Raw genomic sequence first — 23,643 nt, forward strand, 5'->3', positions numbered from 1 at the left:
TCATGAAACCTTTCCTGAGATTGAACCATATCATATTGTGGTCACTGGAGGCCAATGTGTCACCCACCGAGACCTCTGTGACACTTTCTCCATTGGTAAGAATCAGGTCCAGTATTGCCTGATCCCTTGTTGGTTTCAATACCAGTTGCCTGAGTCTTGCTCCATTCAAGGAGTTTAATAGCTTCCTGCTGCTGCTGAAAGCAGAGGAAAGTGTGACCCAATCCACATCAGGCATGTTGAAGTCACCTACCAATACTGTGTCCCCCCGCAAGGTGATATTCTCTATATCTCCGATTAATTCCATATCTAGGTCATCTTGATGTCTTGGGGGTCTGTATACTACGCCAAGATACAGGCATTTGTCCTTCCCTCTGGCCAAATTTACCCAAAGGGATTCCCCAGTGTACTGTACATCTGTGATTCTGGTGACCTTAATGTCATCTTTAGTATATAATGCTACACCACCTCCCATTTTGCCCTCCCTGTCCCGGCGAAGCAAGTTGTAACCTGGTATGACCGTGAGCCAGGTCTCCGATATCGCCACCACATCCAGGTCGGCATTCCTCATTTCTGTTTCCAATTCTAGGATCTTGTTTCCCAGACTGTGGGCGTTGACGTACATAGCCCTCCATGTTGTGTGTTTGTTGCATCAGTGGTGGGGACATTCCCTCTTTAGCAACTAGGACACCATTAGTATAGGAGGAGCTGGGAATATCTTTCAGCGATTCATCCTCCTAGAGTAGTGGCTCTAGATATTTTGATTCTTCTCACTTTTTCCAGCTCTGGATTGTATGCCACTATAAGCAGAACTCTCTCTGTGGTTTTGTTTTTCTTGTACTGTAATAAGTTTTCTCTGGGTGTTTTCAAGAAACAGGTGATCTTCTTGGATTATCCTTTTTGTTTGAAGGATTTAGTCAGGATTTTGAGGCATTTCTCTTGTTCTTTTCGATCAGAACAGATGTGGTGGTATCACATGGCTTGGCTTGTACGTGAAGGGTGAAAGCTAGACTTATTGAGGTATGTGAGGGAGTCGGGGATTCTCCCTCACGAGTGATGTTGTTATGTTGGTGGGCAGTAGAGGGCACTGGCCAATTAGTGGGTAAACTACAGTGACCAGAATGTATTGAGTTCTGTAGTTCAGAGTTCAATCCTCATCCAGCAGGTGATGCTGAACTACAGGGTCAAAATTCAAATTCAAATTTATTTATAGCTTGATATACCGACCATCACAAGTATCAGAGTTAAAATATTTAAAATAGCTTAAAAATAAAATTATGGGTGTAGGACATGGATGAAGTTAAGACAGGTGAGAGACGAAAGATGCTGGGGGTCCAATATGCATTGAACTTTGTAGCTCAGAGCTCAACCCTCATCCAGCAGGTGGTGCTGAACTGCATGAGCAGGCTACCCTACTGAGTCATGGGGTAGAACCCAGGCAGGAAGAGCTTCATATGCCCAGTCTGGGGTTCATTCTGGGAGGTCCCTATGAGAGGGTTACCTGTGAGAAGGTGAGAGCCTCCATAAAGAGACTTCTCTGAGCAGAGAAGGCTCAGAAGCTGTGGGTTAAGGAGAACCCAGGGGGAGGCTGAGAAGACTGGAAAGGATTGCTTGGAAAAGCTGGCATGGTGAGTGGTGTTATTCTTCGCTGGATAAGAAGCCTGCTGACTATATTGGAAGCATGGACAGTAAAGGTGCTGGCTAAGGTAAGCCAATGTTTATTTGGTTGAGGCTGTCTGCTGAAGAGCCTATCACTGCTGTGAAAGGAACAACTAATGTCTGGGGTGGCCGAGGTAAGCCACACAGGTTTTGAAATTGCTGAGAGCTGATTAACTGTTTAAGCACTGAATGGGAATTGATACTGTCTATAGAACAAACTGTTACACTGGAATAAGAGATTGAACTTAAAGTATAGAATTTTGGTTTCTCTGAGCTTGTGAAGGAACAGACTCAGGTCCTGTACACCAATAAAAGTATTCATTATACCTTCAAGTGTGTCTAGAAGTATATATGTGTATGAATACAGAGAGGGTTGTTAGAAAACCTGGCTCGGAGCACTACAGGTCCTGGCAATGTGATGGGAAAATGACAGCTCGGCTCATCACAAGGTAGCTGCCTCTGTCAGTCGGTTTCTTGTATATATATAGATATTTCTATATAGCCATTGTTGATAGAGACTATTGCATCTAGATAATTGACATTTCCTGTGGAATACTCAGTTTGAATTTGACTGAAGGATGGTATGCATTGAAGGAACTGTAAAATTGTTTGAGAGCCTCAGTCCAAATTAGAGAGCTGTACAGGAACGGGGGCAACAGGAACATAAGAACATAAGAAGTTGCCTCCGCTGAGGCAGACCAGAGGTCCATCTCGCCCAGCGGTCTGCTCCCGCGGCGTCCTCAGGGATCCCATGGAGAACCCGTCCACACTTGCAGGGATCCGTCATGTTTGATTCCATGGGTATGAAACCTTCTTTTGGTGCTGGGTCCTATGTAGCCACACTCGCTCACTATTTTCAGGCCGACGGAAGATTTCCTTCACTCCCCCATGCTACTGGTAGCTGACCCAGAAACCTTCCTTCTCATGCATTTTGCATCAGAGGGAAGGCTTCTGGGATAGATGTGGTAGCATGGAGGAGTAAAGGAATGGGAAAGGAGGAAAAGAGATACTGGATGCACGTGGAGGGAGGGAAGGGATGCTGCATGGGCTAGGGCAGGGTTAGCAACTTGTGGCTCTTCTCTCATGTCCCTCAGACCTACCAAAGTGGTCCAGTGAGGGCCTTTGTGGTAGGAGTGCGGCCCTTTCACTCCTGCCTCCTCGCTACTCCCTTCTAAAATGGCTACCGTGACCTCTTGCGGTACTACAAGAAATGCTGAGAGCACCCACAAAAGGTTGCAGCAACTATTTTAGAATGGAGCAGTGAGGAGGCAGGAGTGAAAGAGCCGCACACCTACCACGAAGACCCCCACTAGACCACCAGGTACCTCGATAGGCCTGGGGGGGGGGGCATGACCCAAATATGACAGAGTGGAGGAGAGGGGGGTATTGTCGAGTTGAGCTCCCATGAGAGGGCCATGAGAGGGAGATTCCATGCTCCTGCCTCCAAGGTCCCCCCACTCCCTCTTTTTCCACTCCCTTTGCAGCAAGGGAGGGAATGAGAGGGAGAGAAATGGTAGACAGTGAGAGAGAAGGAGACATGTTGCACATAGGGGTGGAGGAGAGAGAAAGAAATGATCTGCAGGAGTGGGGAGGGGAAAAATTGGGAGAATGGTCCAGGATAGAAGGGAGTAAGGATTCTGTACAATGGAGAAGAGAGAAGAGAGAAATGGTAGGAGGAACCAATGGAGAACAACCACTTGAAGAAAAATTTGCAAAAGACAGGAAAGCAGAAAAAAAGAGAAACTTGAACCAACTTGATGGAAAAATAAATCTCTAGATGGAAAAATAAATCTCCAGATAACAAAGGTAAAAAAATAAAATAAAATAGAATAGAATTTATTGACTTGAAATATGTTAGCTTTGGGAAATGTATATAGCAGATGCCTTTGTATTATGTTCAACAGACAAGGAAATGCATTTCTGGTTTTGTTTCTCCAGTGTTGAAGTACTTGCTGACCCTTGCTGTGGCTGCTGGGGATCCCCAAGCACCGCCAGCTGAGGACCTCCTCCATAAGTGGCCAGAACTTCCCTCCACCAAGCGCAGCAATTGCTGGCAGCATCCTTGAGCCACTGATATGCCAGCATCTGTGACTCAGGGATGCTACTGCTGCCTATCAAGCTTGGCAAAAGGAACCCTCAGCCACCTCCAGAGGAAGTCCTCAGCTGCCATAACTTGAGGATCCTCATCAGTTGAATTATTTATATTTACATTAGAGGCTATGGCAGAAACCCATTTACAAAGTATGTATTCTTCCCATTAATATTTCCAAATTAATAAAGTGTCTTTGCTTATTCGTAAATGGGTCTCTACTAGAGCCTTTAATTCAATAGAATAATTGAATGAAATAACTACTGCTGAAGTTTATGGGGACGGACGAGATTACTTGCAGGGATACATTCGATTCCAGTGGGGACAGGCGGGGATGGATTTGATTTTCAGGGGGAATGGGTGGGGATGGGTTTGATTTCTGTCCCTGCACAACTCTCTTGTTCAAATCCTAAAAATTACATCACTATACTGGAAGTATTTTAGGGGTTTAGTATCATATGTATTCAATGTCTCCTCCAGTTTTGCCTTAAAAAGGTTTGCATATTGTGGTGTCATCTTGGTGCCCATAGTAGTGCTCATGATTTGTAGATAGAAATTATTGAAATGGAAATAGTTTAAATTAGAATAAATTAGATTAATTTTGTCATAGTTTCCGGTGTATAGTGATGGTCCAGGGTTGATGTTTTTAGGAATTTATCACATGCAGCTGTGCCATCTGCATGGGAAATGTTGCTGTGTAGTGATTCTACATTCATTGTGACCAGAACAACATCTGGTGGTAGCTGCTTGTTGTTTTCCAATTTGTTCAGCAATTCTGTGGTGTCTTGTATAAAGCTGTCTTGTGAACTAAGGGGCTGATTCTGGAAACGGCATCATAAGTTAGGCAGTGCTAGAAGCCCTACTGCTGCCTAACTTAATTGGTTTAATTAGCATTAATCAGCACGGTAATTGACCTTGTCATTAAAAAATCCCAATTAAAACCTCATTAAAAATGTAGGCATCCACTGGTGCCTACAAAAATGGCACTAGAATCTCAACACCTTGGGATATGCATTCTTCCTTAGTAGATGGATCCCGGTGTTGCATCTTATGGTACAAAGGAAGCACAGCTGCCGCTTTTAGCCCCAGAGCTAAAGCCTCAAACTGTTTTTTGAGGACCAAGTCCACTCTGCGATCCTGAGGATCCTTCTGTATCTCTCCTCCCTCACTAGAGAGTGAAGTCTGCTTAGTGATCTGCGCCAGTAGCGAGTCCACCATAGGCAGAGTAAAAAGCTGCTGGAATTCAGGAACCATTGGGTACAATTTTGTTTTAGCCTTGGTAGCCTTCAGAGGGCCTTCTGGCACTTCCTAGTGCTCCATCATAATCACAGTTATCTCAGGATGAGATGGAAAAAACATGAGTGGGACTTTTTGTTTTGAACTTTTATGTATTTCTGGCTGTATGTATTTTAGGCTGCATATGTAAATTGTGAGCCACTTTGGGTAAAACCGGATTATAAATGTTTTAAAATAAAATAAAAAAATAAATAACGTTGTGGATTCACTCTGAAGTAGAGGCATGGAGTGGACCCTGACTCCAAGTCCTCCCAGTACTTTTCTGACTGGACCTCAGGTTCCAGTGGTAAAGTTTTCCACTGAGGAACTGCGCTCTGTGCAAGTACCACCCCCTACACAACCACCAGCGATGCTCCAGACAGTGTGGCGAATCCTTTATATTTCATATAAGCTTCAAATATCAAACTCACAAAATCAGAGTCAAAACCCTGTGCTGAATCTCCAGAGGACCTCTGCAGGGGACCTTCTTGTCTCTTCATGAGGCGTCTGCATACTTGAGTTTCGCCAATGATGCTGAGTAGCAATTCAAGGGCTCCAGAAGGGATTTTTGACCCAACAAACAAGAATCCTACAACCTGAAGGCCTTGGAGGGACTAGGGGGGCTAAGCCCAGCACTCCAGCTCCCACCTCACATGCCCAGCTGCACGTGGCACATGGAGGCTCCTCAGAATAGGATTTGAGAGGTGGGGGACACCTTTAAAACTGCACTTTGAAGAACCCCCCCCAATGTCTCTCACAGACAGTAATGCACTGTACTCATATAACAGGAAGGTGCTGTGCCTGCATCAACTCTCACAACAGTTGGAATGTGGAGAAGATTTCTGTCTTACACAATCCTGAAGTTCCTCTGGGAAGCTTGTCTCTTCGGGCTGCCTTTTACCCTCAACCCCACAAGCTCCTTATGCGTCTTCAGGGGGTGGGACACAGTTGGCACCCGTTAGTCTTCTGGACCAACATGGGGCCACTCAACCTGTGCTCAAGTGCCTGACCAAATTCAGGGTGAGCTGCACTTCCAGGGGAACCCTTCCCAAGGTGTTCCAAAGTTAATTCAGGATGGCCAGGCAGGTGCCCTGAAGGGACACTGCATGTTCTCCCAGGTAGAGTTGTCCCAGGATCTGTAGCCTCAAGATTTGACAAAAAAACCTTGAAAACATTAACGCAGATGCAGATCAGAAAAAAAGACACCTTCTCAACTCACTTGTGGAAGGAAAGACTGAGGAATTGCCAAGTGACACAAAGAGGCAGAGTTGAACAAAAATGTAAATGATGCCTTCTGCAATCCTTGTGATAAGGAGAAATACCCCAATAATTAGGACTTCTATCCCTCCTGCACTGAAATATAACAGTTCAGTTATTTAAAATCCAACAAAGACTCAAATAAAATAAAAACAATGGAGGTCTTGGTATACGAGGGGTTACTGAAAAGTTCTCAGCCCAACCAAGAAGGGAATGATGTAGAGCACAGTTCTTCAACCGCCGGTCCGCGGACCGGTGTCGGTCCACAGGAAATTTTTGCCGGTCCGCGCAGGGCCGGCAAGATTGACTTACTTCAACTTCCTGCCGGTCCGCGCAGGGCCAGCAAGATCAACATCGGAAGTCTGCGCTGGGCCGGAGAGATCTTGGGGAGCCTCCGACAGTGGCTTTCTCCCTTCTCTGCAGCTCTCCTTTACTTCCCAGCGCAGCAATTCACAAAGGCAGCCTCGGGGCTTTTGCTGAGTCGCGGCTGCCTCTGATGATGAAACTTCCTCTTTCCTCAAAGGCGGCGCGACCCAACAAAGGACCTGAGGCTGCCTTCCTGAATCGCTGCGCTGGGAAGTAAGAAGAGCTGCTGGAAGGGGAGAAAGCCACTATCAGAAGCTGCTGGGCAAGGGAAAAAAAGGGACAGCTGCTACTGGAGAGGGAGAAGGAGAAGGAGAGATGCTTCTGGGAGGGGAGGAGGGAAAGGAATCTGGGAAGCTGCTGAGCAAGGAAAAAAAGGGACAGCTGCTACTGGAGAGGGAGAAGGAGAGATGCTTCTGGGAGGGGAGGAGGGAAAGGAATCTGGGAAGCTGCTGGGCAAGGGAAAAAAGGGCAGCTGCTACTGGAGAGGGAGAAGGAGTGATTCTGCTGGGAGGGGAGGAGGGAAATGAATCTGGGAAGCTGCTGGGCAAGGGAAAAAAAGGGACAGCTGCTACTGGACCTGGAGGGAAGGAGAAGGAGAGATGCTGCTGGGAGGGGAGGAGGGAAAGGAGTCTGGGAAGCTGCTGGGCAAGGGAAAAAATAGACAGCTGCTATTGGAGAGGGAGAAGGAGAGATACTGCTGGGAGGGGAGGAAGGGAAGAGAGTTACTGCTGGACAGGAGGAGGAGGGAAGGGAGAATGAAAAAAGGAAGGAAACAGCTGGCAGAGAGATTAGAGGAGGGGAAGGGGAGACACAGGCATGAGAAAGTAGAGAGATTGATGATAGGAAGGGGTCAGCAGAAAAATAAGCAGAGAGGGACAACGATGATAGATCTGGTGTAGGAGAGATAAAAATGAAGAGAGCAGTGAAGCTGGAATGAATCATGTAAAAGAGAGAGGGGTACAAGCTGGATGGAAAGGGGAGAGGGGCACAGAAAGAAGACAGATACCATATGGAAGGGGGCGAGGACAGACAGTGGATGGAAGGGGCAGATGCTGGATTGAAGAGAGTGAAAAGAAGATTGAAAGCAGAAACCAGAGACGACAAAAGGTAGAAAAAAATAATTTTATTTCTATTTTGTGATTAGAATATATCAGATTTGAAATATATATCCTGCTAGAGCTGGTGTTAGACATAACTGGGGACTGCAAAACCCAGGAAGTGCTTCTTTAGCTTCCAGCTGGCTTAGGGCGCTCTCTGACCAGGGGGCAGTTGCCCTAGTTGCACTCCCCTAAAACTATTCCTGTCATGTGTGACTGCAGTATTCTGTTAGCATGATATTTCTGTGTAGTATTCTGTAATAATTTGGCTTGTTCAGTTTTCTTGATAGTAGAGGGGATATATGTGAAGGGGAGGGGAGACAGGGGTTTTGTTGATCCTTGCTCTGAATTATTTGTATTTATAAAATGACAATTGTACAGAATATTGTTTCTTTTTATACTTTAATAAAATACATTCAATATAAAATCATAACTGAGGCTTGTGTGGATGGGATCAGATGATTTGTGGGGACCGAGTTCGCGGAGATGGGGCGGAAACGGGGTTTTTAAATTTTAGTCCTAGTAGTTTGCCGGTCCACAAAATAATTCTTTTTTTTCTGCCGGTCCACGGGTGTAAAAAGGTTGAAGAACACTGATGTAGAGCAATGAAACTTACAAGTTGTTACACATAGTCACCCCTAAGTTCAACACACTTTGCACACATCGTGTCTGAAATTTCTGTAACCCTTCCAAAAAATACTCTGATGTCTGGTTACTGAAATGCTGCTCTGCTGCTGCAATCACCTCCGAATCATTTGAAAACTGTCACCCTTTCAAACTCTTTTTGAGGTTTATAAACAGATTATAGTCAGATGGAGCAAGATCTGGTAAGTAGGGTGGATGGTTTACTAAACTAAACTAAACTAAACTAAACCTTAAGTTTGTATACCGCATCATCTCCACAGAAGTAGAGCTCGACACGATTTACAGGAATTACAAAAGAAAGGAGTTACAATGGGAAGAAGAGGAGCTTGGCAATAAGAGGAGAGAGAAGGGATTAAGTGTAGAGGAGAGGGAGGGAGTGGTTACATTTTGGTTTATGCAATGAAACACCAGCTGGATCCAAACATTCATTGTTTTGTCAGCCTTGTGAGCAGGTGCATTGTCTTGCAAAAAGAGAACTCCTTTCTGTAATTTCCCTCTCCTTTCTTCTTTCAATGCCTCTTTAATCAGCACAGCAAGTTATAGTAGTATTCTGCATTAACTGTTTGTGCCCTTGGAAGATAGTCATTACACCACCTCCCTGATCCCCAAATACTGTGAGTCCAAGATAACAAACGGGCAGCCGATCCACAAAATCCAGGATACAAAACAAAGCAGTAGATCAGAATAGAGGTCCAAAACTCCAATGCAAAGTTTATTTAACACATAAAATCATAAATACATAAATAATTAAAAGCCCAAGAAGGCTATGTTTCGCCCTCATAAGGGCCCTTCATCAGGGGCTATAAAATTTGACAATAAAAAAATATATATATTAATATAATCACAATAATTGACCCAATCAAAAGCATAAGAACATAAAATCACAGACTGTGCTAATGAATAAGTTCATATAAAAAATAATTAAAACATACCCAAAAGGTGTTATTCAACAAGTATCACCTATTGGCAATAGCTGTAAAACATTAAAAAATCAGTCATTAGACATCTGTGGAATCTTTCCCAAATCAGTTATAAAACTTAAAAATGTAAAATCAGCCAGTCTAAAAAACACATAACTTCTTCCCTCTCCCTTGCAAACTGCAACTGTGGCGAAACTGTAGTCAGGTGAAGGACTTTAATTTAAAAAGCTCAGTGTGTCAGGGTCAAGGGTCATATAAATTATTAGTTAATTAAGAACACCTAGTGCACTAATTCAATAAGTGAGGCTAAGAGGTTCTAAAAAGTAGAATACCTCAATAAAACAAAGCCAAAAGATACAAAGCATTGTGCAACCTCAGACCTGCTGAAGTGGGCTAAAAAAACAATTTACAAACAACAGAAAGACAAACAATCATAATTTTTTAAAAAAATCATCAAAGTCAAATAAATAGGAGCACTAAAAATATAGTCAAAACCAATTTGGTACCATAAATCCACAGATGTCCTTAATAAACAGATGTCCTAATAAACATAAATACTTGAAATAATTCAGGTTTCAAATAATTTGGTACTTACAAAGAGAAATTCCTGCAATCTAAAATAATTCAAATAATCTGTACAGAAACACTAAGGACCTGTTTTACAAAGTTGCACAGCAACAGCCCCTAAACCCTTTAAATCTCTATGGGCTACGGGGCCATTACCACCCTGCAGCGGCTAGCACGGCTTTGTAAAACAGGCCTTAAATCCTCCATTGTTCATCTGATCATAAATAAATTTTATATTTCTCATCATGTCGGTCTGGTTCGCATCTTTTGCCTCCACACTTCTACTAGGAGGTCATTCCACACATTCACCATCCTTTCTGTGAAAAAATATTTTCTGAGATTACTGCTTAGTCTATCAGCTTTAAAACTGATTTGGTGCTGCTTCTCGGCGCTGAGATGAACAAAGTGGATCCGTGCAGCCGATTAGCAGCAGGGCAGGAGATCAGAAAGCTTGCACCTCCACCAGAGATCGTCAGAGGACACGCTGCACCTCCACCAAGGATTGGCAGAGGTATGCAGATAGGGCAGGGAGGAGGAAGGGGGGCAGAGCATTGCGGTGGCGGCGGCCTTAAAAAATTCTGGAAGGGGGCATTGACCCAAATATAAACTGGGGCAATATTTTGGCCCAAAAACCCCAGTTTATATTCGAGTATACAGTATACGGTACATTTGTATTTTCAAAAGTATATGTATACATGCAAACCACAAACCTTCTCTTAGAAAGCCTTCTGAAACAACAGATAAATTTGCACAAAGGCAGAAATATTTTTAGAATAACCATCAAAAGATTTGGTCCACAGAACTATATCAAAGGTGCAAGTAACAAATCACAAATGATTTATGGGGGCTACCATTTGTGTGATGGTTTCTTGGTAAACTCTAGCAGGGTGTTTTGCCACTGTTTTCCTCAGTCATCTTTATTCCCTCAAACGCCACCTCGGCTACAGTCAGGTACAGAATTATATATGATACTGAATTTTCTGCCTCCAGTTTTGATGACAGTTTATTGACAGAACCAACAGTATATTAACACTGACATCATATTGCTTATTATATATAAAAATCATGCTTTTAAGAATTACTTATTTTCTTATTTAGTTAGATTGTATTAATATTATTTGTAATGTTCTATTTAAATTTTAATAAAATATTTTTGAAAATAAAAAAAAGAATGAAGGGCTCCTTTTACAAAGCTGTGGCAGCAGCTGCTGCTGTGGCAATCGCTCCGATGCCCATAGGGATTTAATGGGCATTGGAGCATATGGCAGTTGCTACCGTATCTTTGAAAAAGGGGGTGGGGTAAAATTTTTTATAAAAAATACATAAATAATTGCATGAAACCATCTTACGCTACATTGTCTGTTGCTTTCTTTCACTATAACAAAAAATATGTAAATAATTTTTTTAAAAATGGAAATGATAAAGTTCAAGTAAAAATAACTCACTGGATCCCCAGATATATCGACACTGATTATCTCTTGTTTTGCATTCTCCATTGTAACAACGTCCCTGAAGAAAATGGAGTATGGTTCAAAAAATTAGTAAAGCAACAACAAAAAACACAAACCAAAACAAATTGATTTGGAAGATATACTGTATACTCCTTTGACTTTCCTTCATAAGATCTTATTTTGAAAATTGTAGTACAGTCCTGCAACCTTTCCTATTCTTATTGTGTATGTAGTGCTCTCCTTATGCGAGAGAAGGTAATATGCCAACAAGAGCATTATCTATTAGGAATTATTCAATAAATGCAATAAAATAATATGAAACCAATAAATAGCAAGAACCAATGCTTTGATTGAAAAATAAGCCTTCATAATAAGCACCGGCATTCCTATGCTATAGCCTGCAAGCTCTATAGGTATTTTGAAAATATTCCCAACTCCCTTCCCCAATTTTATTTCAGGTTATCTACAATTCCTGTTCCCTTTAAAAAAAAAATAAAAAAATCATAAACTTCATGTGTTACAAGTATTTCTCCAGGCCATCTGTTCCATATAGACTGTTAATGTTTCTGAAGTGTTCTAGGTAGCAGATACTAGGATAGTATTTCAACAAAGTTGCTGTATAAAAATATATTATTTTATACTTACAACATTGATAACATTTAATATATAGATTTTTGTGGTCAATATATCACTTACATAGATAAAACTTCATTGATTCAGTATGTGAAAGAAATTAATCAGTAACACACTCAATCCCATCACACCCATATGAACTTTAATTAAGAACAGGATCTTCAGATGACCTTTGAGTTTGCTCATTTAACCCAGACCTGGCCAAACTCCTCATTGTTCCAATAACTTTTCTTAATTTCTCTGAATTTTGCTTAGTTTCTCTCATTTTTTCTAAACATTATGGGGGAAATTCTATAAATGGCATCCTGATTGTAGGCAGCGGTAGGCATCTTACTGCTGTCTTACCAGCCAATTGGGATGCATGTTTAAAAAAAACAACAACAAAAAAAAACACCCCGAGGCAGGCAGCCTACATGGTAGGCATTTTTGCATGCCTAGGGAGGTGCATAGTGCTGCTTAAGCTTACCCAAGGCAAGGCATAGGTGTGGTTTCACCTGTTAGACGAGCTTAGGCAGCCCTAGGCATCTCCTTATAGCCGTGATAGGAACCTGAAATGTAGGCCAGCAAAATTTTAATCTACATTTCAAATAGACGCGGTCACCGAGTTGATCTCAGCAACGGAATCTCTCTGCCGTGATCAGTTTAACAGCCGCAGTAGGGAACCCATCCCCCCTCCAAATTCAACCGGTAGGAGGGATGTCCATTCCTTCCTGCCGGAACTCCTGAAGCCCCCCCCTAAATGTCCGTGGCAGAAGAAGTGCCAAATTCCTCCTGCTGCCACCACCCTGATACATCCCCCGGAAGAAGGGATGCCCACTCCCTCATGTCACCAACTATCCCCCCGAAGATCAGTGGCAGGAGGGATGCCTAGTCCCTCCTGCAGGAACCCCCCTCATGAAGACATGACCCCCCTGACCCTACCAGGACCTATTTTTCATATGCGAGCTGGAGGGATGCTTACTAGAGAATGACACGGGGAGCGATCCCCGTAGGGAGCTGCGGCGTGGCTGCGGTTTGGCTGCGGGTTATGGAGACTCCAAAGCCAAATCGCCGCAGACACGGGGACAAAAGTTTTCACCGCCCGCAAAAACGGTGAAAAGATTTGTCCCCACAGGCCAATGTACCCCCTTCTAGGAACCGCTATTTACCTGTGTTTCACCGTGCTCCTCATTTGTCAGATCAACCCTTCCTGCCAATAGAACCCGCCCCCCCCCCGACGATCGCCGGCAGGAAGGTGCTCAGCCCTTCATGCCGACAGAACCAGCCCTCCCCAACGATCGCGGCAGGAGGGTACCCATCCCCTCCTGCCTACCCCAACAGCCCCCCCGACGATCGCAGCAGGAGGATATCCAACCCCTCCTGCCGGCACCCCCAACGGCCCCCTATATCGCCAATAGGAGGGTGCCCAACCCCTCCTGCCGGACCCTCCCCCAACAAACCCCGCCATCCCGAAACACCACCCTTAGTCTTACTTTCCAAGTTGGACCGGACAGCTCCTCGCTCGTCTGGCCAGCAGGCCTGCCTCCGTCCAAATGAGGCGGGCCCGCCCCTCCCCTCCCCTGCCTAACCCACAGGATCCTAGGGCCTGATTGGCCCAAGCACCCAAGGCCCCTCCTATAGCGGGAGTGGCTTTAGGTGCCTAGACCAATCAGGCCCTAGGATCCTGTGGGTTGGGCAGGGTAGGGGCGGGCCCGCCTCATTTGGACGGAGGCAAGCCTGCTGGCCATACGTGTGAGGAGCCGTCCGGTCCAACTTGGAAAGTAAGACTAAGGGGGTTCCGGGGTGGGAGGGTTCGTTGGGGGGGCCAGCAGGAGGGGTTGGGTACCCTCCTGCCGGCGATCTTAGGGGAGGCCATTGGGAGGACCGGCAGGAGGGGTTGGGTACCCTTCTGCTGCGATTGTCGGGAGGGCTGTTGGGGGGGGTCTACAGGAGGGGTTGGGTGCCCTCCTGCCGTGATCGCTGGGGGGAGGGGAGACTTGCAGCCGTAGCCGCGGTCACTATGCTAATCACGGCAGGGAGATCTTTGCCGCGATTAGGTACAGCGGCCGCGTCTACTTACCATGTAGGCTAACATTGTAAGCATTTAAAGTACATGTCGTGTTTGTTTTTGCATTGCTAGCCCCAGGGGTGGTGGAAGATTAGTGATTGAAAAACTGTATGAAAAATAACTATTTTAAATTTAGTGATCAAAATGTGTCAGTTTTGAGAATTTATATTAATTAATTTTTTCTCTGCGTGTTTTGTTTTTGTATAGTTATTAACTAATATTTAACTAAGTTTTAAAGTTTTAAAGAATGTTTCCTTTATACGTAAATAAAGAAAAGTATATAAAATCGTACCCGTTTGAGGCTTTTATGTATACAGCGGTGACGGGGCGGTGAATGGGGTTGCAGTGGCGGTGACGGGGCGGTGAATGGGGTGGCAGTGGCGGTGACGGGGCGGTGAAGGGAATGGCGGTGACGGGGCGGTGCAGAGGATGGTGAGACGGGGACGGGGACCAATTTTTTCACCGTGTCATTCTCTAATGCTTACTTCCTCCAGCCGGCTGGCCCGCCTCCACAGAATGGCGAGCCTTCCCCTTCCCAGTGCATCCTGGGATGCACTGAGGAGGGGCCTAAGGCCCTGAGTGGCTCGGGTGTCTAAGGCTCCTTCCATAGGAGGGGCCTTAGGCCTCTCTTCCAGTGCATTCTGGGATGCACTGAGTGGCCTAATATTCCAATTGGTCAGATCCCTTAGACCACTCCCATGGGGCCCTATGGGCGGGCCCTAGGAGCCTGGGCTAATCAGGGCCTTAGGCCCCTCCCTGGGAATCTCTCCTTCCAGTGATCTTCGGGGAGTGGGTGGGTTTCTGGCAGGAGGGACTGGGTATCCCTCCTGCCAGCAATCTTTGGGGGCATCAGGAGTTCCAGCAGGAAGGAATGGGTATCCATCCTGCAGGTTGTCTTCGCAGCAGGCGGGGCAGATTCCTTGCTGCGGCCGTAAAACTGATCGCGGCAAGGACATTCCCTTGCCACGATCAGCTCAGCAGCAACATGATTCTCTAACTTGCGCCTGTGACATAGACGCCGGTTAGGGAATTGGGGTGGTTAGGCATCTGTCCGTTAGGACAGGTGCAATTCTATATAGGACGCTCAAATGCGATTCTCAAAAGCCGCATAGACCGCAGCTGAGACCAGGCATCCTATACAGAATCTGGCCCTATATGCAGACATCATGTGTTCCCATAACTTTCTTATCTTAATCAGTCTTCACAGAATATTATGGCCCTCTCTCCCAACGGAGAATTTGCTAATTTCATGAACACAAAACTGGCCAAATTCATAGGCTATCTAAAGATCCTGTTCTTAACTGAAATTCATATGGGTATTATGGAACTCTGTGTGGATTACCAATATGTTAATCAAGAATGTCTTTCTCTTTTTCTATACTTATAACAGACATTGATAAATGTTAATTCTGATTTGGTATGCTAGTGGCACACATGTAACTGAAGCACATAATAACATAATCAAATCTAAAAAGGAAAGACTGAGATTCTAAAATCTGTACAATGCACATGATTGTAGAATACCTATGTACTATAATAAAATCTATAACTATATTGCCATTACAATCAAAAGGGAATAGGATGTTGGCTGCAGAGTAACATCAATAAAAATCCTCTGGGAAAACATGGCTTTAATATAAAATGCATACCTGATTGGAATCACAGGAATATCCATCTTGTTTACGAAGATTGGGAGGGCACTGAAAATAAAAGACAAGTTCTTATTGAGCAAACAAGTTTAGATTCCATTACAGTAAAATGGTATGGTAGTCATTTTAGTCTATTTTTAAAAGTAATACATATAAATAAAACAAAACATAAATGAAATAAGGCAATACATTTTTTGATTAGCTTTCAAAGGTGACCCTTCTTCTTCAGATCAGAAATAAGCAACTTTTTAACTGGTATATAAGATATAGGATGGTACAAGACCCGACAGCATTAGTGGAAAATTAGGTTTTTACCTTCAATAATCTTTTTTCTGTTAGTCCCTATAGGATTTCATACTGTAGGTGTTCAATCCCTTCCTGCAATCTCTGAGTTGCAGAAATCCAAACACTTTTCTGAGCTCCTCCTACCTTAGAGAGTTAGAGCCCCCTGCAGTTCAGTCCCAAAGCCAATCAACCATACCGGAACAAATCCATGACAAAATAAGGGGGCTCGGGAGAGTCTTCCTGGCAACATAAAGAAGTTCTGTTATAGTCTGCTCTGCAAATATAAAAACAAGTATGTAGGTATGTATGCATGTTCAGTTTATTTGATATACCACTTTTCCTTACAATTATTATCGGATCAAGGCGGTTTACACTAGGTGCTTAAAACTTCCCTATTTGTCCGAAAAGGCTCACAATCTAATTAAAGCACCATTTTAAACATTCATTAACATACTAACATAAAATATTTACAAACACAGTTGTAAAAGTCAGCATTCAGTGCTCACAAGAGGAAAGAGCAAAATTAAATAAACCCTGGCAGAGAAGACCAATAAAATAATTTACTTACATAACAAAGATAGAGAAAGAAAGAGAAGGGGGAAGAAAATATTGTAAACAAAATATATATATATAAAAAAAACAAAAAATAAGACAGACTCAGTCAATTCTAATTCTTCAGACAAGGCAGCCCAAACCAAATCCAGAAAAGCTTCAGTTTCACTGTTAATCCCAGCCTACTCCAAAAGGCAAAATGAAGAAAGATGGATCGTCTCCCAATTGAAAAGGCTCCACTACAGCACTGATTTCTCTCCAAATAGGATCCACTTCCACCGCAAAAACCTTGTTCACCTGCTGTGATCGTGCCCTGCTCTTGTTGTTTCTATCTCTGTCTGGTGGTATCGGTGAGCTGTGAGGGGTGATCGGCATGCAGCACAGTGTGTCTGGAGCTCCATCCGGCATCCTCTGCCTCCGGTGGCTGCCTGCAAGACACACGACATTGGGCTCTGCCCCTCATGATGCTTGCACTCAGAAGAGACTATCCCCAACTCCAAGGTCCCAAAACAAGCATCGGAGTAAGCTGCCACATCCACTCGGAAACCAGGTAAAGGTATGACAAGAGGACCAAATAGCTGACCAGCAAATTTCATCTGGATAAATCGCATGAGATTCCGCCCACGAGGCAGCAACACTGCTAGTCAAGTGTGCCTTAAGAGTAATTGATAGCTGCTTGCGGTGGGCGATGTAAGTCGTGGAAATGACCATACGAACCCAATGACTGATCAAGGTCTAAAAAATTGACCTACTTCGCCAAGACAGAGTAGTCAGGATAAATAGATGATGAGACAGCCAAAAGTCATTAGTCTAGTCCAAATAGTGTAGCACAACTCTCGTGACATCCAATTTATGTAACATTTGATCTTTCTGCTCTGATCCTGTGGCGTGAAACACAAGCAAATGAACCTCCTGGTTGACATGGAAATTGGAAACCACATTCAGCTTCTCGTTACTATGGAAACTTAGAACCATCAGAAAATACTTTGATGCAGCATCTTTCCGCTTACTGGTTCAATTTTCCAACTTAAGCATGCTCGATTACTGCAACATCATTTACTTGGGATCCTTCAAAAAAACCATTCTAAGACTCATAGTCATTCAAAATTCGGCAGTTCGACTGATTTTTGGGCTGAAGAAATGTGAACACATAAGCCCCTATTATCAAAAACTCCATTGGCTGCCCCTGGAGGTGCAAATTCTGTTTAAATTTTCCTGTCTGTGTTATAAATCAATATTTGGTCTGGCCCCCACTTATCTAGTTTCCCAAATTAACCTGGCAAGTTCTATTAGGCTCACACGAAGAATACATCTATTCACCTATCCGACAATAAAGACCTGCCACCACTACAAAAGATTCCTGGACAGAACCCTTGCCTTCCAGGCAGGCAAATGGAACGATTGGCTGAGTAACATTATCACGCTCTCTTCAACCTACTTCAATTTCAGAAAATTGGTCAAAACGAGTTTGTTCAATCGATTTGTAAACTAAGAATTTTTATAGCTCTGCTATTCCAACCAGTAACCTTAAGAACTTCTTTCATTATGTAAGATTGTATTGATGACTCTGAATTGTGACTTCTTCGCTGATTGTCCAGCGCTTCTTGTTGTAAACCGCCTCAAACTTCATGGCTTTGGCGGTATATAAAAATAAATTATTATTATTATTATTTCCGTGATCTGTAGAAAGTGATCCCTGCACAAAAGAGCCTGAAGCTCCAAAATACACAATGGCAACCAGAAAACACTGTCTTGATCATCAGATCCAGAAGAAAAGCATTCTAGAATGGAGCTTCCAAAAGGCCCTGCAGAACGATGGTAAGATTCTACATAGGGAAAGGATGATGCAAGGAAGATCGTAAGCAAAGAACCCCTCTCAGAAATCTGGTCACATCGGGATGAGCAATAAGCAAACTAGAATCCTTATGTGCTCGGAATGATGAAAGATCTGCTACCGGAACCTTAAGGGAGGCCACAGCTAAACCTTTATCTAAGCCTGCTTGAAGGAAAGCCAGAACCACCAGAATGAGAGTCCGCATAGGATCTACTTGGTCCTTGGCACACCACTGTTGAAAAGCCTTCCAGGCTTTGGCATATGAAGCCATAGTAGAGGGGTTCATGGACTGCAAAAGCATTGAAATGACCACATCAAAATAACTGCGCTCCATCAAGACTGAGTGTTCAAGAGCCATGCTATAAGACCAAAGCACTGTGGGTTCTCCATGGGCACCAGACCCTGACTGAGAAGGTCGCGATGAAGAGGGAGCTTGAGCTTCCTGTTCCGCTGAAGATGTATGAGATCCGCATACCATGGACAAGGCCAGTCCAGAGCAACTAGGATCACTAGACCAGGATGTGATGCTATCCGACAGATGATGTGACCAACTAGAGGCCACAGATGGAACACAAAGGAGTTTGTGAGCTGGCCAGGGCTAAACCAAAGCATCCAAACCTAAAATTATGAACTCTGTTGGTCGACTGAAGAAGCACCTGACCTTCGAGTTCCTGCCTGGAGCCAGCAAGTCCACCTGTGGATGGCCCAAACGCTGCATAAGATGGAATGCTCTTCATGAGAGGGACCTGTCTCCCAAGTCCAGGACTTGACATGAGGAAGTTTGCTTGTACATCGTCGACTCCAGCTACATGCGCTGAAGAGAGACAGAAGATGTAACTCCGCCCAGTGAAACAGCATGCGACCTTCCTGGCCCAAAGGAGTGTTTCCTGTGCCTCATTGATGAATCACATACGCCACTATTGTGGCATTGTCTGAGAACACTCGCACCTCTTTCCCTTCCAGAGTGGGCAGGAGATCGAGTAACACCAGCTGAATAGCCTGAAGCTCCAGATGATCGGTTGACCAATGCTTCTGACATGGAGTCCACTGCTCCTGAATGGAGAAGTCCCTGCAGTGAGCACCCCAGCACAGCAGGCTAGCATCTGTCATGAGAGGGACCCCCTCCGTGATCTGAAGAGGCTTGCCTGGCAGAGAGCCTCCCCCTAAAGCCACCAGCGCAGACTGCTGTGAATGGGTTCCGTTTAGGGGAGCGGCATATGAAGGGGATGACGATGTGGAGACCACCGAAAGAGGATGGACTCCCGTTTAGGGCTTGTGCACTCTGGCTCAGGGGACCGCCTCCAGGGAGGCCGCTATGGAAGATCTGCCATGGAAGATTTGTTTATAAAGGTTCAGTCTGCGTAGCTTGAGAAGAAACACATGTCCCTGCAGAGTGTCGTAGAGAAATCCCAAATACTCCAAGATCTGCGATGGCATCAACTGGCTCTTCTTGAAGCTGACAAACCACACAAGCATTGTAGCAAAGACACCACCATCTCTACCACTTGGCTTGCACTCATGTCAAGACGGTGTCCAGATCAACCAGTTGTCCAAATAAGGATGGACTGGACACACTGCCTTTGGAGAAAGGCCAATACAACTATCAACACCTTGGTGAAAGTGCAGAGTGCTATCACAAGCCCAAAGGGCAGAACTGCAAACTAGAAATGCTGTTTCAGAAAAAGGAAAAAAAAGCACAGCAGATCAGAAGACTTCTGCATGATTGCTTGCAGAAATTGAAACTAATGTATGAGGAGCACGTGCTCAGAAAAGTGTTTGGATTTTAGCAACTCCTGGATTGCGGGAAGGAATTGAACACCTAGAATACGGAATCTGGAAGGGACGTAACAGAACTGCCTTTTGTCTTTTCCTAGGGCCCTAAAACTTTTGAAGACAAAAATAGCTTACTTTTGTACATACCATCATTTTAAGCCTTACATTGCAAAAAAATATTGTATAGCTTTTTTCCATATCGAGCATCTGTAATCTGAAACAGTCTACATCTTATTCAGTTTCTTGCTGCCATCTGGACACTTTTATTTTGTAAATTTCTTTCTTAATTGTGTTTTTGGGCCTTTCATGACTGTAGAATTGTGTTGGAAAATTTGTACTTTGTTTTTTAATATACTTTTGTAATTTTTGTTATATTTTTCTAATGACAGTTCAGTATCTCATGCTTGCTGTTTTTCTTCATTTTAGATATCTTTAAAGATAAATACTTTTAATATAAAGATTTACCCCCCTCACTTTACAAAACCGCATGAATTTTTTTGTGCTGGCCAGCGCACTGAATGTTCTGTGCTGCTTCGATGCTCAAAGGAACTCTATGACCGTTGGAGCAGCGCAGAGCATTCAGCGCGCCAGCGGACACTAAAAACCACTTGTGTGTTTTTTTTGGCTTTTTTTTAAAAAAAGGGGGGGGGGGTTAATTTATTGATGAAAATTTTTTGCAATATTGAAATTTTAATTTACATATAAACAATAGTGTTTTTCAAAAATAAAGTAAGAATTGAACCTGTGATTAAAACTCTAGCAAGCCTTATGTGAATGATGAACCTTCTATGGCTTATTACCTTTTGATGGTCTTCTAAAGTAAATTTTCTTTAGTTTTGATGCTATTTCAGTTATGTGCATAGGTTTAGTTATTGATTGTTTTGGGGCATTACCTGGTGTTTTGGGGTTCTGTGGTGATTTCTATTCTTTAAAGTAACATAAGCACTTACAGCGCTCATTTTCAAAGCAGACAGATGTCTCAAAAAAAGTCCGTCTGCCATAAAAATATTCAAATTGCGATTTTTGAAAGGCAGAATTTGGATATACTACACTGAGGTTCATCCATATAGCAAGAGGACATATTGTGGACGTTTAGGGTGGGACTAGGGAGGGCCCAAATTCGGGCCTTCCTACAGTGATAATGGAATGGGAAGAAAGAGGGCATCCTAAATTAGACCTGTTTCACTCATGTCCAGGGTATAAAAAGGTGCTTTGATTGAGTAGCTGACCACTAGAGGGAATAAGGTATGACCCCTAATGAATCTCCCAGTGAATAGTCCCCTCACCCCTGAAAGTAACACCAGAAAGGAAAACTATGCTCCCTGACAATACAGTCAAACCTCGGTTTGTGAGTGTTTTGCAAGATGAGCAAAACACTCCTGCAAACTTTGACTCACAAACCGAGCATTGACTCAATATGCAAGCCCCCACCCAACCCCACCCCTTGCCCCCCACCAAACCCTTACCTCGAGTGGATAGGACACCGGCACGCAGTACCAACCCACAGGACGTGCCGGTTATAAAAGAGCCTGCCACACCTGCCGCTGATCTCTGCTTGGCTGCTGCAGAGCCTTGAGCATCTGTGTATGCTCAAGGCCTTCTGGCTCCCATTCTCTCCGACAATCTCAGAGAAAGTGGGAGCCAGAAAGCCTGGAGCATGCGCAGATGCTCAAGGCCCCGCAGCAGCCCAGCAGAGATCAGCGGCAGGCTCTTTTGGCACTGGCATGTTCTTTGGGTTGGTGCTGCGTGGCAGTGTCCTGTCCGCTTGAGATAAGGGTTTGGGCTGAGGGGGTGGGGGCAAAGCCAGTTCCCAGGGTGGGGTGGAAACTTGCCAGTGACCTTAGAGGGGTGTCTTTTTGGGATGGGGTGGGGTGGAAGCGGCCTCAGAGGGGGTGGTTCTTTTTGGGATGTGGAACAAATCATCCAAGTTTCCCTTACTTTGTATGGGGAAACTCGTTTTGATACACGAGCACTTTGGTTTACGAGCATGGTTCTGGAACAAATTATGCTCACAAACCAAGGTTCCACTGTATCAGATATTTTAGGCATTCTGAACACAACAGCAAGCAAGTCTAAAAATTAGCCTAGTGGTCAGTGTAGTGAACTCTAAACCAAGGAAACCAGGTTCAAATCCCACTTCAACTATCTTTTTTTTTAATTTACCTTTAAATTGTGAGCCCTTCAGGAACAGAGATATACCGTATTTTTCACTCCATAAGATGCACTTTTTCCACCCCTGGATGCGCCTTAAGGAGCGAATATAACCCCCCCCCCCAAAAAAAAAAGGTACCTTTTTTTCCCATCCTGGCTCCCAGCATGCTTTCTGCCCTCCTGCCTCAGTTCCCCTGCTCAGTTCTGGCAGCGGCACAGTGGTGCATGTTGAGGCAGGTGTGCGCTTTTTGCGTGCCTGCCTGGTTTTGCGCTGTACTCCGAATGGCTGCCATCAGTTCTCACGAGTCCCATGAGAACTGGCGGCGGCCATTCAGAGTGCAGCGTGGGACCAGGCAGGATGCAAAAAGTGCACACCTGCCTTGACATGCACTGCTGTGCCGCTGCTGGAAGAGAGCAGGGGAAGGAGGGCAGAAAGTGCGCTAGGAGCCGGGATGGGAAAAAAAGGTACAAGTGGGGGGGGGGGGGGGCTGGCTGGCTGGCTTGGGAATGGCTGGGGGCTGGCTGGCTGCCACTACACGTGCCTTCCATTGGATGTGCCCACCACTAGACATGCCTTGTATCCTGTCTCGGCCTACCACTAGACCACCAGAGGGGGGACAGGGTACAGGGCATACCATCTGATTCAGAATGTTTCATGCATATAACTCCAGAACAATAACCCTCAATTCTTTCTCCCCCCCCCCCAACAATTCAAACCATTATTTGATATCTATGATTCTATCTGAAAACTTCAGAAGTGTACAGTACCTGACCTGAGTCTCCAGTACAGTGCTCTGTAATGTCACATTCATTAACAGCATAACGGCAATCATATTCTCTTGGTAGAAACTGAAAGAGAAATACAGTTTATTAAAAGCTAAACGGAGACTTAACAAAAAATTTGCAATAAAAAGCAACATTTATAAATATTCCACCATCTTAATCTTCTGCACCTTCAGGCAGAAAAGCCAAGACATTGGACTCTCTTGGCAAACACATTTTTCATGCACATCAATAGAATTAAGGACTACCAATTTTACATGTACATTAATTTTAAGCCCTTACTTAAACAGCTGTCAAGAGTTTGAAGACTTCCTCCCTCCAGATAAGCTACAACAGTTTCTAAGAACTTGTTCACAACAAGAAAATATATGGCTAGAGGATCTTTCGACGCCTTTAATGCTTCTTCCAGAACATATGTAGTGGCAATTGCAATGTGCCATTTGGCTTGGCTTAGAGAGCCTGATCTGGAAACTTCCATACAAGAGTGTGTGGCACAGTGGTTAGAGCTACAGCCGTAGCACCCTGAGGTTGTGGATTCCAATTCCTCACTGTTCCTTTTGACCCTGGGCAGGTCACTTAATCTCCTCATTGCCCCAAGTACACTAGATAGAGT

General features: G+C 44.3%; 1 protein-coding gene across 1 annotated transcript in view; it reads right to left on the reverse strand.

Moving 5' to 3' along the window:
• ADAM23 (ADAM metallopeptidase domain 23) overlaps window positions 1-23,643 on the reverse strand; it is a 727,231-nt gene that overhangs the window by 117,336 nt on the left and 586,252 nt on the right. The window contains 3 exon segments of the mRNA XM_033945744.1: window positions 11,318-11,381; window positions 15,653-15,703; window positions 23,016-23,096. Coding sequence (XP_033801635.1) covers window positions 11,318-11,381; window positions 15,653-15,703; window positions 23,016-23,096 — 196 coding nt within the window.

This window comes from Geotrypetes seraphini, chromosome 5, assembly GCF_902459505.1.
Source record: "Geotrypetes seraphini chromosome 5, aGeoSer1.1, whole genome shotgun sequence".
NCBI lineage: Eukaryota > Metazoa > Chordata > Amphibia > Gymnophiona > Dermophiidae > Geotrypetes > Geotrypetes seraphini.